General features: G+C 41.6%; 1 protein-coding gene across 2 annotated transcripts in view; it reads left to right on the plus strand.

The window, feature by feature from the left end:
* Positions 1-16,776, plus strand: part of ARHGAP10 (Rho GTPase activating protein 10) — a 168,459-nt gene that overhangs the window by 39,519 nt on the left and 112,164 nt on the right. For both annotated transcript variants that reach the window (XM_075288192.1, XM_075288199.1), the window contains exons 4-5: positions 127-198; positions 5,901-6,002. In XM_075288192.1, coding sequence (XP_075144293.1) covers positions 127-198; positions 5,901-6,002 — 174 coding nt within the window. The remainder of the gene's footprint in view (positions 1-126; positions 199-5,900; positions 6,003-16,776) is intronic.

Raw genomic sequence — 16,776 nt, forward strand, 5'->3', positions numbered from 1 at the left:
AATAGACCAACCATGTAGTGACATTGTAATTGAAAGGGAGTCCGTACATTATGATGATTATTTTTTGTCAAGGGTGTCCATATACTTCTATTCAGATTTTTTTAAATTTTTGTAACTCTTCCACAGGCACTAAGTGTAAATGAGACGCTAATTAAACCCTTAGAGCGATTTCGGAAAGAGCAACTCGGAGCTGTTAAGGTAAAAGAGGATAAACTTTTTCCTATAATTCCTGGTCTTATTGTTTTTATTCTATTAATTTCACTTCCATTAATGTCCTAGGCAGACTCTATTACGGTCCTGTCCCTCACGGAGTTCTCTGACCTAACTACTGTAGAAATTTGTATATGAACAGCTATTTTGTTCCTGTTCATCGATGTTGGTGTTTCTTCTAGTTCGCTATGTTTTTGATCAATGCACAGCCTATTGTCACACTTATTAATTTTAATACATAGGTTTGAAGCTAAATATTTGTATCTTTCTTTTTACATTTAGTTTTACGTAACCTGTTCTGAACTGCCTATAGACTTTATACACCCAGGTGGTAATAATCTGGTCCCCAGCCCCACAACAATATGTGTCGCTTACAACATTTTCCCTGTCTGTTATGGTAATTTTAATTTTGAAATTTTTTATTTTTTTTGTAGCAGATTTTGTGTTATTAAAAAAAATATTTTAATTACAAATTTCCCATCCCCTTTTTGTTTACATTGTCCTAGATATTAAAAAAGGAGAAAATGTGGAAGAATAAAGCCCCATTTATCATTGAAAACAGATGCAAAAATTTGCATAACCCAAACAAAAATATTTTTATACCCCTTAAAACTACCTCTACAGCTATAACTACAGCTGTTTGAAAGGACTCTGACACTCTTGTGAGAGCCTCACCTTCATTCACTGTCTACAAAACAGCAGTTGTGCAGTAAATGACTCTGAAACCCCCTTTAAGCTTAACAACTTAAAGGGGCTCTATCACTAGGAAAAGACATTTTTAGCTAAGCACATCCTTGCATAGGCTTTACAAAGTCTATTCCACACTTACCTTTAGTATGTAAATTGCCTCAGTGGTTTCTGAATAAGTCCATTTTTATTCATATGCTAATTAGACTGGTGCACAATAGATGGTGCACACCTCTCCCTATTGTTTTCTATGGGAGACTGCTGCTGCTGCTGCTGATGACTCAGCTTCCTGTTTGCCTCACACACATAGGAGATAATAGAAGAGAGGTGGCTGCTGGGAACTTCCTGAGCTGGCTGGAAGCTCATTAGCATGTGAATAAAAACTGACTTATTCAGAAACCACTGAGGCAATCTACATACTAAAGGTAAGTGTGAAGCAGCATTTCTAAAGGCTATGCAAGGATGTGATTAGTTAAAAATGACTTTTCCCAGTGATAGAGCCCCTTTAAATTCAATAATGAAAGTCGCATACGGTTTGCTGAAAGAGATGTTATTATGCATCATATCGCCAAAAGAGAGGCCTAATTTACTGACATTGAGAGGAAGCAATGGTTCACTGCAGGATGCAGACAGTCCCAAATGGTATACGATGAAGGCTGCACAAGTTCAAAATACTGATAAATGTCCACACACAGACCTACAATCCATGAGGGGGTGGTTGCCTAATATTCCATTATTCCTCTTAAAGGATAATGTGAGGAGCACTATCCCGGCTTATAGGCTATTAGTGATGACCCTACTTTTAGGCGGGCTATCCAGGGGGGGAGGGGCTGAGTGCTAAGCAGCAGCTCTGAGCTGTGTATGTCTGACAAGCAACGGAGCTCCTCAGATAGGGGAGGTGAGAGCTCCAGCATTTCTGATTCTGGTTTAATTGAATTTGGCTGATAAGGGCTGAGATAAGGAGCCCGTTACCTCTGTATGTAATGCAAGCTAACTCAAATCCAGCTCTGCTACGTCAGCTTTTACATCCACTTCATACTGTGGTAATGCATTTACAACCAATTCCTCATTACTGACTGTAAACATAGCAGATAGTAGAGCAAGTGAAACCCCTCCCACCAATGTGCCGAGAAAACCAGGAAGTGAACAGAGCACACAGAATGCAGGTTGGTGAACAAGGGTTCTGGGAATACCCCTTTAATGCTAAAAGATTTATTAGTTCAGGGGTAGGCAACCTTTCTTACATGCCGTGCCGATTTAAATTAAAAAAGCAGATAATGTAGTTGGAGTATCTGTCACTAATTGTAAGGCTGATGACCTCCTATACTAAAGTAATATAGCACAAGCCATAACATAGAAGTGCTGCCACACGATGTTTCTAGACACATGCGCTTACTTCTATTTCCTGGGACACACCTGTGCTTTCCCATTAGAAGCATTGAAAGTACATGTGCAATTCCCAATTAGTGGTTAATGTATGCGTCCAGGAACACTGTATGGTGGTACACTTAGGGTGGTGACACGCTTTGTATCTGGATGTAGCTATAGCAGCATCCAGTCCTATGCCAGTGGTACTTTCACTTCAATGTAAAAACTGGTTTAGTGCGTCTTTTTTTTTCCCCACAAAAGTACAAGGATTTTTATTGGAAAACTGACTACAGTTTTTTTTTTTTTGTTTGTGCAAAAACACACCATTAGACAATATAGTGTCCCATAGCAGCCCCTTCACACAGTATTATGTCCCATAGCGGCCACTTCACACTTTATAATGTCTCATAGAGGCTCCTTCACACAGTATAGTATCCCACAGTAGCCCCAAAGAATTTTCCAATAATTTTGGGTTTTACAAAACCAGAAATTTTTGAGGCACTCATGAGTAGTTGTACTGTCTGATCTCTGTCATACAGGGGAAATATGTCTCGCATGTCACTCTTGGCACATGTGCCATTGGTTGCTGACCCCGTAAGAGAGATTTAATACCTCCATTTATCTAGATTAAATATAAAGAAAGAGAACTAACAACCACTGATTCACTGAGGGGCAGAAATGTAATCGGTTTTAACAATTTTTAGGCTGTATTTGTTGTAGATTTTGCTGTAGTTTTTTTGAGCCGAAGTTAGGAGTGGTAGATTACGCAGAAGGTACTATAAATACCTCCTTTGTATTTCCCATTCTTTTGTAAACAAGAAAAACGCAAAATCTACACCATAAAAGCTGCGTTTCCGCAACTTGGGGCCTCATACATACTAGCTCTGTAAACCAACAAATAATAGGAATAGGTATAGAATATAAAAATATACAATTCGCATTTAGTAAGTTACTTTTTGCTGAGTTATTTGAGTCTTTGCCTGCACGTCAGCTGTTTGTCCTGTGTCACCGTTTTAGTTCAACCTTAACCCGCAGCTCCATTTTCTTTCCTTTTCTGTTTTTTTGTTTTTATATGCATCCAGGGAAACAGATTATTGCTTGTTATATAATCATTTGTCCTGTAAACTGTGTAGTATAAAGAAGGCCTTCAATAACATTGCAAAGTAGTGTGGTTTGTTTTGTATTTTCTTTGCTTGAATATTTTCTTAGCATTCTGCTTGGATTGGGGTATTGCTTGAGGTCTTCGTCCAAAAAAGGAATTCTAGATCAACTTGTATTTCAAGACTTGGAGAAGGATCAGCTATTGTTTGGCAGCGCTGTCACAACTGCAAGATAATGACTGGAATATTCTGTGCAGAAATAACTTGCATTATTCAATCAAATGAAGCATAGCTATTAAAGGGATATTCCCTAAATTATGCCATTGCTTTGTATTGATGAACATCACAGGGACCATAGGGTTTGGTTAGCTTTGCGGCCTCTTCACTTTCCTTTCCCCTCACTTTAAAAATCATATGCCGTACTGGTATTGAAGTCAAAATTCTGGTATTCTAGTACAGAATGGGTCCATGTGCGCTCTCATTGCTCCACAATTGTGGGTTAAATTTAGATGCAAATGAAGTCAACTGGTTTTATAAAGGTAAACAGAAATGTCTAGAGGTGCACCAGATTTATCATAAGGCATAAGCTATTATGATGAATTTGCTGTATTTTCAGACTGTTAAGTCTGGTAAATCTGTCCCATAGCGTAAAAATGAGCCAGAGATTGGAGATGAGACATGGTGGCATCTTCCTTCAGCTTCTCCCCACCTTCTTGGCTAGGTTGACAGGTCTCTCCTTTGTAGACAACTAGGGAAAGACCTGTCTGCCAATGATCTACGGTCCCTGTAGGTTTTCTTTCCGATTGTGACTCTTATTTGAGCTGTTTTCTGTGAAATGCAGCAGTTTGTAAGTAACCAAAGGGCCTGTCGCTGTTTCGTGTTCCCATGGTCCTTTGCGTTGTGTCTATTAGATGAATGCTGTAGCAGGGCACTAGTTGGATTTCGGGGCAATATAGTATCTTTGTGTCTCTGATTTATGGAGGCTTGCAGAGGTTTTTCTCTCCATAAGAATCTGCAAGAAAATAATTATGGCATGCTCGATATGATGTGATATTAAATGTTGTTCCCTCTTGGAGGCATAGATGTAGCCTTCCTGTAGTCCCTCACTGCGCCGCTTGCTGTGGGATTAGGTTTTTATGTTGCAGCTCCTGCATCTGACCAAAACCATGCCCCGATGGTGGGGCTCTCTAATACATTGTCAATTGACACGACCTTTCTGGTAATACCGCAGCTTTGCCTGCAAAATCATGCTGCCATGATAGATACTACTTTGCAGGTAAACCTGTGGTAGTAGTAAAATCATATTTAATTGAAAGCATCGCCTACATGATTCTAACCGCATGTGGCTGCTGTAACCCAGGGGTCCACAGCTGTTTATAGAGTTACAAGTGACCATTTCTTGGAACAGATTATCATTGCGTTGTATTTTGTAACGGGATTAGCTCCGGGATTGTCGTCTCGTCAGATCTCTATAAGATTTTGTCCTCATCCATGTGATTTTCAGTTTGGTTGTTTGGGAAGCAATTTTCACAAACACGCTTGAGATTTGCAGTAGATGTCCATAAAATTGTCCATGTGAATGAAGCCTTGTTCTTCTGATGTTTGTTGCCAGTGGGCAGACCGGTCAGTCTGTGGTAGCACGTGGCATAGTGCAGAAAGCTATAGAGTTCTAATAGCGGCCATTCCTAAAGAAGAGACTGAATATCAGACGATATCTTCTTGCTCTCTGTCTTTTTTAGGGTGGTGTAGTACAATTTACCTGTTGTGGATATATAGCCACACATCCTGTGATGATATGCAGGTGGAAAAAATAGGTATTTCATGTACGCTGGAAAAACTTACTAGCTATAACCAACCTCAATAGTAAAGTACAGAATTTCCCATAGACTGCAATAGACTAGCATTGCAGTTTATTGGACTTGCAATAAAATGATTGCAGGTTCAAGCTACCTAGGAGGGCTAACAAAATAGTAAAAAAAAAATCAAAAAATCAAAGTCTTAATTCACCCCCTTTCCCTAGAATACAATATAAAAGTAGAAAATTACTGTGAAACACATACACATTAGGTATCCCTGTTTCTGAAAATGCCTGGTCTACAAACCTCTAAAAATATATTTCCCGTAAGGTGAAAGTCATAGCAGGGGTGGGGAAAAAAATCTAAAGTGCCAAACTGGCGTTTATTCGTCTCGCCTCTAATTAGAATAAAAAATGATCAAAGCAATATACACTCCCCAAAATGGCACAACTAAAAAGTACAAAAAAGATGCCCAATGCCTCTGCATACAATCGCAGGGCATCCTTGCAGCTGTTACAAAACTACAGCTCCCATATATTATTTACCGGTATGTTATTAAATATTTGCCACATTTTTTTGCTTCAATTTTTTTCCCCTATTTTTTTCTCCTTTAAAACCTAGGTGCGTCTTATGGTCCGCTGCATCATGTAGTCAGAAAAATACGGTACATAAAAATTCAAATCTGTCCAGTTTTTTGTGCCATGGTTAATAAAATAATGTATGTATTACTTTTACACAGGAAGAAAAAAAGAAGTTTGATAAAGAAACAGACAAGAACTACAGCAATCTAGATAAACACCTTAGCATGTCAGCGAAGAAGAAAGAGCCCCAGTTACAAGAGGTAAGGCTGCTCTTAGGTTTGAGGCGGTGGGGCCAATTTATGAAGAATGGCAGGAAGCCTGTTGACGTCAGATGGTACACATATGGGCTGGTCCATGCACAAGAAACTGAAATCTATGCCAGCTAAAATCCACAGGACCCTGTTCAGTTTTTATACAGTTAGGTTGAGTGGATTAAAAGTGTAAAAAGTGCATTTTTTTTAAAGGCATAGGAGTTGCTTAACATATTTTTGTGACTTTTTGACATTATATTTTATGTGTGTATTGTCTAGACTAGAAAGATTGTTTCAGTAACTGCATAGGCAATTTCATAAGAGTTTCAATCTGCGAGGGATACCTGGCCAGCGGCTGCAATCTCAATACCCTTTAAGTAAAGTTATTAGCTGAAAATTTTCTAAGAGGTTTTCCACGACACAAGGATTTGTCATTCTGGTTTCCTATCCACAGTATAAGTCATCAGTTTGTGATCTGTAGAGGGGGCGCTGCAGCTCCATCCATTGTCCCTATTATCTGCCCCTGTGTCTTCTACTGTAAATTCCGACACCTGGAGGCCACTGGAACAACTGAGCTGTGTGGGGTTTGGGTGTTGGACCCCACAGATCAAATACTGATTGTCTGTCCTGTGGATAGGTCATCAGTATGAAATAGCCATTTGGGGCAGAAAACCTCTTTATGCATTCTAGGTAGAGGGTTAAATTTCACTTGTTTGTCCATTAGTATAAGAATAACATTATACACAGCAATATAAGCTGTTCACTGCATATATTATCATACACTTGATCCATGTTTGTTTATTTATTTTGCTTACTGTATAGCGCCATCATATTCTGCAGCGCTTTACAGACATTGTCAGTCACTGTCCCATACGGGGCTCACAATCTACACTTCCTATCAGTATGTCTTTGAAATGTGGGAGGAAACCGGAGTACCCGGAGGAAATCCACACAGGTTCCCATTTATTATTCACATTATGCCTGATTTTGGCTGAAATTATATGTTAAAATGTCACATCTTTGATCCAACTGTGTTATTGCAAAATCTGCCTTTAGTTAGAAATGTAGGCATTTGTCACTTATATTTGGCCTTGTCACAAACTTCCTGAATACAAATCCTATAGCAATCTACAGGCCCATTCTATTTTGCCTACTGTGTTTATGAATGTGATCTCCTTTGATGCACTCAGCCTCTAGTGTGTAGTACCTACATATAATGTCATCTGCGTAGTTATGTGTAGGACCTGTCACTCACAAGAAGTTTAATAAACCCTGTGCATTGCTTTCTCTTTGTATTTTGTGTGTTAAGCAGTAAGAGGGTACTCTACATTAAGTTATTTCACCCGTCCATATCCTGCATGAGGCTAATTCAGTTATGTGGTGATGTAACTTCTCAGCAGCAACCAGTGCACTTAAATTTACACAACTTCTCTCTTATACCTGCACTAAAAACAGCTACAATACTCTTTTTACACATATTACTTGTCCAAGGTTAGTCGCTTGGTGCAAAATTAGGATGCGTTCACACGATGTAACGTGGAGCGTGATCTGGCATGTATACACGTGTCAGCAGATTGCGCGCTGAAAAAGATCCCATTGATTTCAATGGGAGTTACGAGCATATACGCCACGTTATTTTGCACCTGTAATTTTGCGGCCGCAAAATCACGGGCGCAAAATAAAGCGGCGTATACGCTCCTAACTCCCATTGAAATCAATGGGATCTTTTTCAGCGCTCAAACTCTGACACGCCATATACGTGCCAGATCACGCTCAATTTTACATCGTATGAACGCACCCTTCAATTAAAATGGAAGAATAAGTTTGATAAAACAGTTATAGCATCGGGACATAGTTCACATTACTAACAATTTGCATACAATGGGAATAAATATATTGTCATATTGAACTAGTAGTCCAAGAAAACTAGTAAAATAATGAACCTATTAAATCCTAAAGTGTGGCTTCAGCACTTTTGCACCAGTGATCCCTGTCAGTCTTGAAGCGAAGATGTGTATGTCATGTGACTTCTGTAGTCTTGTGCGATGCAGGCCGATGTCACAGCTGAGGCCAGAGATTGTCTGCAGCAGTCACATGCATGATGTATGTGACTTAATTGTTGCAGGAATGACTGGGACCACTGGAGCGGCATTTAATGGGTGAGTATAGATTATATTTTAGTTCATAATATTTCTTGCTTTTGGTCACTTTCCTTAGATCCTGGACAACCAGTTTTAACATTGATAGCATTGGAACACATCCCCTTTAACTTGAATGGGACTGAATTGCAGTACCAGGCACAGCTTCCCATACAGTTCCTGTGAGCAGTGTGGCACTTTCATTATTTTCTATCTGGGAAAGGGTCCCAGAGTTTAATCCTCAGAGAACCTTTTTTAAGCAAGCCAGTAGTTATAGATAGATAGGAATAACTTGGGTACTTATAAATGGTATTGGGTTCTTAAGGCCTACCAGTGTATATGTGTGACATAATGGACAAGGCAAGCTAGCGCTTCTCTATTTGCTCTGTATGTACAATCCCTGTATCCATGGGTAAAATGTTATGGATATACAGTGCTGTCCACACGTCGTTTTATTATTGGAAGATGATTATCTTGTTAGTTGGGATGCAGAAAACCATGTTTTTCTTGGCCGTCTTTCATTCCCTAGAGTGGTTATTTTCAAACAACTCTGCTTTTTCCAAAGGGACTGCTAAGGAGGAATGTATGAGAAAATGAGCAAAGGATGTGTTTTTGGCCTCTCCAACAAGGTCATCTCACTAGAGAAAAGAGAGAATCCACTATTTCACTTATCTCTCCCAGCATTCAGAATTAATAGAACTGGAAATTGTCTTTCTGCAAATACTTCCTGATACTGAAATTGGAAGCAGAATATAATGTGAAGTACCTTCTCATATAACTTCATCTCATCTTCTTAGTAAAGGGGTTGGTTATTAATCATGCGGTTATGGTCCAGAAAATTTCAGCTTTGTGTTATTCATGGTTAGGTAATCCGAAGGAGGATGTATACATATAGTCACACCTTAAGCAAAGCTGTCAGGTGATTTCTGCTGCCTTATTTCAAAACAGAATATGATAGCGGAAGGAAAAACAAACAAACGTATATCTGTTGATGGTGAGACACTGACACCAAGAAAGCTGACATTTGCTATATATACTGTGGCATGCAAAAGTTTGGGCATACTGACCAACTGTGAACATTTAAGCAATTTCAAGATGAAATGATCTTGAAAAGGCATAAAGTTAATAGATTAAACACACTTGTCTGTAATTTTAAGCAATATCAGTGTATTATTATGTTTGAGTACAATTAGAGTGAAAAACAGAAAGGAGCACCTTGCAAAACTTGAGGAACCCTTGTAGATTTGTGTGCTCAGATAACTTTGACCAAGGTCTCAGACCTTATATAGTCAGGGTTATAGCTTGTTCACTATCAATGTTAGGAAAGGCCAAGTGATACAAATTTTACAGCTTTATAAACACCCAGCCTCCTGACCTTGTGCCAAAAAACAGCAGCCATGGGTTCTCCTAAGCAGCTGCCTAGCACTCTGAAAGTGAAAATGGTGGAGGCTCACATAGCAGGAGAAGGCTATACCATGATGGCAAAGCATTTTCAAGTTGCCCTTTCCTCAGTTCAAAATGTAACAGTGGAGGTCAAGATAAGATCTGAAAGACTAATAAAAATTTCAGAGACAGCTGTAGCTCTTCTATGGTCAGAAGGGCGTTTCTGACAGTTAGCCAGAGACGTCCTGCTGCCTCGCGGCGCCAATCGCGCTGTGCTGTGTAGCCGGAAGGAACGCCCCCTCCCTCTGCTCGCAGTACTCGTCCATAGACGAGTATTATCAGGGAGGGAGGGGGGAGTTCCTCCCCGCTCCACAGCACAGCGCGATTGGCGCCGCGAGGCAGCAGGACGTCTCTGGCTAACTGTCAGAAACTCCCTTCTGACCATAGAAGAGCTACGGTACCGGCACCGTAAGCTCTTCACACCGGGCACAGATCGGGAAAGCCGACAGTGCGCTGAACTCAGCACACTGTCAGCTTTCCGGCAGTATATAGAACTGCCTGTGTGAAAAATGGTGAAAGGTCCTCTCTAACTGTTCACAATAAGTCATTTTGGCCAGGGGTGTCCAAACTTTTGCATGCCACTGTACATAGAGTAATCCTGTCTCACCCTAGGAGCTCTGTCATGTTTCCATTGTACTTGATTTAGATCTGTTCAGATAAATATAGGAAACCACACCTTCTAACATTAAGGAATATCTTCCTACAACAGATATATCATGGGTTGTAGATGAGCAGATCCACAGACCTATAACCATTTCAAAGAGCAGTTTTGGAGTACAAACAGAAGGAAGACAATAGGGTGCCCTTAGTGGTTACATACAATACTCAAATGAATATCTTAAGGAAAATTGCCGCTGACCTTCAACAATATTTCAAAGGGACAATAAGCTAAATGAAGTATTCCCAGATTTTCCTCTCCTTGGATATAAACAATCACCAAACTTAAGGAATTTCCTTATAAGTTCCCGCACGTCATCATCAGAGACTGGCACATTTCCATGCAACGGCAAAAAAATGCAAGACTTGTACCCACATTTTGTCATTAAAGATGGTCCACACAGCAAGACTGTAAAATTTCTTCAACATTTTCATGTACGTCTTTCAATGTGGTGTACATGATATTATGTACAAGTTACCCCAATGAATAAATTTTATATCTGAGAAACAAAACCTAAAATTGCAGACAAGGATGTATTTACAGAGGCCCATGATAATGTTTCAGCTGGATATCCCCGTGCAAAAAACATTCCTCTGGGATGGACAACAGTTGTTCAGACTTAAAAGTCCTGATTCTAAAAGATCTCTTCAAGAATGAAAAGTTTGCGAATTCAAGCTGATGATAAAATTCAGATCATTGACAAAAGAACTCCATTTTATGAGCCCTTATAGGGATTCAATTCACCCCCTCCATCAGACTAACAGCGGGTTCACACCTGCACCCGAACTCCGTTATGAAGGTTTCCATCTCCTGCCCGAGAAACTGGGCAGCAGACGGAAACCGGCAGTCATTTTTCAGACCCATCCATTTGAATGGGTTTGAAAAGTGCTCTCTGTGGCAAAACTGTTTTTTTTTTTTAACCGGACACAGAGTCGGACATGCAGGACTTTGTGTCCGATTTAAAAAAAAAAAAAAAACTGTGTCGCCGCGGAGAGCACAAAACGCACTCACCAGCGGACAGTGAATGCAGGTTTCTGTCTTCTGCCGGCAGAAAACGGAAACCTGCATAACTGAGTTCGGGCCCAGATGTGAACCCGCCCTTACTCTAGATGACTACAATCCATATTGTGTTCTCAGTCATTCATTTGGACAGCCTGAAGATGGATCCTCTGTGCTTTTAAAATTTGCAGATGTAATTTTCTGGTTGGCCAATAAAGGGATCATACCTACAACACTACTTTTATTTTATTGACACATAAGTATCAAATACTGCATTGCACTCAGAAATCTTATTCCATCTCGTATAACCCCTTCCTGCCATTTTCCTGTTTTTTATTTTATAACTCTACTAGCAGTTACCCGCGACTTCGTCCGGGTGTTGGCGGTGGCGCTGAACCGCTTGTATTTCTTATTCTTCCATGTCTGCCCCCAGTTTCTTGTCCCCCTTATCTCAGCCCCCTGTTTCATGTCCCCCCCTTCCTCTGCCCCCAGTTTCTTGTCCCTCCCTTCATCTGACCCCAGTTTCTTGTCCCCCCCCAATCTTTGCCCCCAGTTTGTTGTCCCACCATCTCTGCCTCCAGTTGCTTGCTCCCCCATCTCTGCCCCAGTTGCTTGTCCCCCCTTCATCTGACCCCAGCCTCAGGACCCCCAATTCTCTGCTCCCAGCCTCAGGCCACCCCCTCATCTATGCTCCCAGCCTCAGGCCCCCTCCCCCATCTCTGCTCCCAGCTTCAGGCCCCCTCCCTCCCCCATCTCTGCTCCCAGCCTCAGCCCCCCCCCCCACACACACACACACACATCGTCCCCAGTGTAGTTGGCCTTACCTTGTCACGCTCCAGCACTGCTCTCTCCGCTCCCTTTCTGTTCATCAGTGTCGGGCGGCTGGCTGCGTGTGGCGTATAGGAGGAAGAGCGAGGGTGTCAGGTTGCTATGACAGCCGGAGCCTCGCTCTGCCTCCCTGCCCTGTCTGGCGTTCGCTTGTATTGCAGCCTAGGCAGGTAGACTGCAATCCAGGTGCCGGTATCATACATGCATTGCCGAATATCGGCGCCTGGATTGCAGGGTACCTGTCATACGCAGCCAGGACACCTATGTGCAGCGAGCGAGTGGAGAGAGCGTCGGGGGAGCGTGGCAAGTTGAGTCCAACTACACTGGGGCCAATGAAGCAGGGGAATGTTGTTTCCACCCCCCCCCCCCCCCAGGACACCCCCTCCCCCTGTACCTGCTGCACGTACCTGTAGTATGTCGGGTGCAGCAGCCTCCTCCTTCCGAGAGCTGTGTAGGTGGGCTGGGACAGCTGCGGCGCTGGGACCATGTGGGGTGCCGCCATCTTCCTCAGTGCTTCACTGCTGAATCTGCACGCCCACCATCAGCCCCAACCTATGGTGCCGCAGCCCTGGCTCCAGAGCCCGCCCACAGCCTGCCATGCACCAATAGGAGGTGCTTGCACAGACCAGTGCTGGCAGAATGCCAGCTGCTGCAGCCGAGCCGGAGGATTGTTTGGAGGGTCACGGTGGCGATTTGGGGTGAGTGACCTTTAAAGTAGCCTACTACCTTTTCCTGGCAAATATGTGTGTGTGTGAAATTTCCTCAAAATCCATTCAGCCGTTTGGCTGTGATTGAGGAACAAACATCCAAACACACAGACCCACAAACATCCAAACTCACAAACTTTCACCTTTATAATATTAATAGGAATTTTTTCATTAACATAGCTGTGTGAGGGCTTAGGGCTAGTTCACACGTGGGCAAAGGGGCGGATTTTGACAGCGGATTTCGCTTCAAAATCCGCCCCTTTACAATAGTGGTCTATGTAGACCACCGGGCTAGGGCTGCCGCTAGCGGAGAAAAGAAGCGACATGTCCTATCTTCAGGCGGAAGCCGTGCGGCTTCCGCCCCCGGCAGCTCCCTCCTATGTCGGCTCCGCCGACAGCGGAGGGGAAAGCCGCGACCGCGATGGTCGCGGCAGGCGGGTTTTGACAAGAGAGAGACGCGGCTCGCCGCGGCTCTCTCGGTGTCAAAACCCGTGCGGGCAGTTCACGTGTGAACTGACCCTAAGTTTTTGCAGGCCAGGTTGTATTATCCAATAGCACAATTTCTTTTTCCATATAATATATTGCAATGAAACACAATTATTCCACTGGTTCACAGGTTTGTTTGTGAAGTGTTCACTATGTTGTGAAAATATGTTGCTATTATTTGCAGTCCGTCCGATCAATGATACTTAATTTCTATTTTTGTATACGCTATTAGTTAAGGAAATAAAAATTTAAAAGTTAAAAAAATTGCTTTGCAACATTGTATTTTTTTAATATTTTTTTCTATGCAGCTGTGCAAGAGTTTATTCATTTTTGATGGCAAGCTGTGATTTTAATTGTATCATTATGGTGTATATGTGACTTTTTCATACTTTTTTAATTCAGTTTTTTAAGGGTGAGAGGAAATCGTTATTTGAATGTGGTGCCCCACCCCATCACAGCTTTCATTGTACAGGATTATTTTAATATTTTGATAATATGGCATCTGAGAGGTTACACGGCCATAATTGGAATTAGCTCTGATCTTGGACTTTGGTAGTGGATGTAACGATGGCTATGGCACTGGCTTGGCTTCTCGTGCCATACTTAACTTGCTATCAGCTCTACATGTATGGCAGCTGTTGAGAGAGTTAAAACTCAATCACATATACTTAGATATCACAGAGCTCTTCTGTACTCTTTGTATTGTTTCTTGCTCTCTAATGGGTTAACAGAAAAGCACCTGATGGATTTGCGTTAAGGGTGAAAATACAGAAAAATGACCAGCTAAGAAAAAAAAAAAAAGTTTGAAAAGTCCGTTACAGTATCTGGTGACCAACTGTTCGGTGACAGCCAGCCTGGCATTCAGGGAATTGATACAGGTCGAGCTTCTCTAACCTTTGTCACTCAACAGATAAAGGGAACCTGTCATCTGGTTCATGCTGCTCAAACCATGGGTAGCACAATATTCTAAGCAAGTCCATGATGATCGAGAGAAATCCTTTACTCCAAAATGCTGGGGTATTTTAAATAAATAAATCTATCTACAGTGGGGCAAAAAAAGTATTTAGTCAGTCACCAATAGTGCAAGTTCCACCACTTAAAAAGATGAGAGGCGTCTGTAATTTACATCATAGGTAGACCTCAACTATAAGAGACAAAATGAGAAAACAAATCCAGAAAATCACATTGTCTGATTTTGTAAGAATTCATTTGCAAATTATGGTGGAAAATAAGTATTTGGTCACCTACAAACAATCAAGATTTCTGGCTCTCACAGACCTGTAACTTCTTCTTTAAGAGTCTCCTCTTTCCTCCACTCATTACCTGTAGTAATGGCACCTGTTTAAACTTATCAGTATAAAAAGACACCTGTGCACACCCTCAAACAGTCAGACTCCAAACTCCACTATGGTGAAGACCAAAGAGCAATGGACACCAGAAACAAAATTGTAGCCCTGCACCAGGCTGGGAAGATTGAATCTGCAATAGGCAACCAACTTGGATTGAAGAAATCAACTGTGGGAGCAATAATTAGAAAATGGAAGACATACAAGACCACTGATAATCTCCCTCGATCTGGGGCTCCACGCAAAATCTCACCTCGTGGAGTCAAAATGATCAGAAGAACGGTGAGCAAAAATCCCAGAACCATCCGGGCCCATCTGAAGTTTGCTAGAGAGCATTTGGATGATCCAGAAGAGTATTGGGAGAATGTCCTATGGTCTGATGAAACCAAACTGGAACTGTTTGGTAGAAACACACCTTTTCGTGTTTGGAGGAAAAAGAATACTGAGTTGCATCCATCAAACACCATACCTACTGTAAAGCATGGGGGTGGAAACATCATGCTTTGGGGCTGTTTCTCTGCAAAGGGGCCAGGATGACTGATCCGGGTACATGAAAGAATGAATGGGGCCATGTATCGTGAGATTTTGAGTGCAAACCTCCTTCCATCAGCACGGGCATTGAAGATGAAACGTGGCTGGGTCTTTCAACATGACAATGATCCAAAGCACACCGCCAGGGCAACGAAGGAGTGGCTTTGTAAGAAGCATTTCAAGGTCCTGGAGTGGCCTAGCCAGTCTCCAGATCTCAACCCTATAGAAAACCTTTGGAGGGAGTTGAAAGTCCGTGTTGCCAAGCGACAGCCCCAAAACATCACTGCTCTAGAGGAGATCTGCATGGAGGAATGGGCCAACATACCAACAACAGTGTGTGCCAACCTTGTGAAGACTTACAGAAAACGTTTGACCTCTGTCATTGCCAACAAAGGATATATAACAAAGTATTAAGATGAAATTTTGTTACTGACCAAATACTTATTTTCCACCATAATTTGCAAATAAATTCTTACAAAATCAGACAATGTGATTTTCTGTATTTGTTTTCTCATTTTGTCTCTCATAGTTGAGGTCTACCTATGATGTAAATTACAGACGCCTCTCATCTTTTTAAGTGGTGGAACTTGCACTATTGGTGACTGACTAAATACTTTTTTGCCCCACTGTATCTATCTATCTATGTATCTATCTATCTATGTATCTATCTATCTATTGATCTATCTATCTATTGATCTATCGATCTATCTCCAAAAAGCAGGCGGCACACCAAAAATTGTGAAAAAAGTGAAGGAGGTTTATTGCCTCATACTGCGACATTTCGGCTCCAAGAGCCGGTTTCAAGCATTCCAACAGTGATAGTATGCACATAGTGTGAACAAAATTTATCAACAATCAATTAATTAGCATAGCCATGTGTCATATCAGTAATATCAAAGTGAAAAAACACAATATATGAAAATGTGACAAAAATATATAAAGATAAGTGACATATCTCCAAAGTGTACAAAGATACATTACAATACAGCTTAATGAGCCAATAACAGACAGGTGTAAAAGCGTCATTAGTTTAGATACCTGTTGTTAGAATCCAGCTACAAGTAAAAGAGGACTACAAGTCCACAATAGCGTGTAGTGATCACCACCGCACATGTGCGGGAATGAAAATAAAGTGCATTCAGTGTCAGTTGTCTCGCCCATGTGCAGTAGCCACTGTGAGGATAGAGGCGCCATCTTTAAATGTCCTCAGAGATCATAAGCAATGTAAAGCAGTGTCAGATCTCATGGAAAGTGTTTAAAACACAAGTTAATGAACAGAAATAAATGAGAAAATCCAAAACAAAAAATAAAAAGGTCACTGATGTACAGGAGACAGTGACACAAATCAATAGTGTAATTTATAATGACGTATAGCTACCTGAAAAATGCAGGCTGGCCACTCATAGGTGTGAACAAGCACTTAGAGCTTTCTGCCATAGTGAATCCAAATGGTATGAATGTGAGAACTAAAAGTGGGCCCGACTAACTTGCCTGAGTGGTCGCAAACACAGCCGGAGAAATAGCTCACCTATAAAGTGAAACAGAAACCCCTGACTAGTTTCACATTTATGAAGGAGAAGCAGATACAGAAAAAGCCCCCCACAGGTGTCCGACTGGACTAACAGTGAATGTGAGGAACACAAAGTA

The sequence above is a fragment of the Leptodactylus fuscus genome, chromosome 1, assembly GCF_031893055.1.
Source record: "Leptodactylus fuscus isolate aLepFus1 chromosome 1, aLepFus1.hap2, whole genome shotgun sequence".
Taxonomy (NCBI): Eukaryota; Metazoa; Chordata; class Amphibia; order Anura; family Leptodactylidae; genus Leptodactylus; species Leptodactylus fuscus.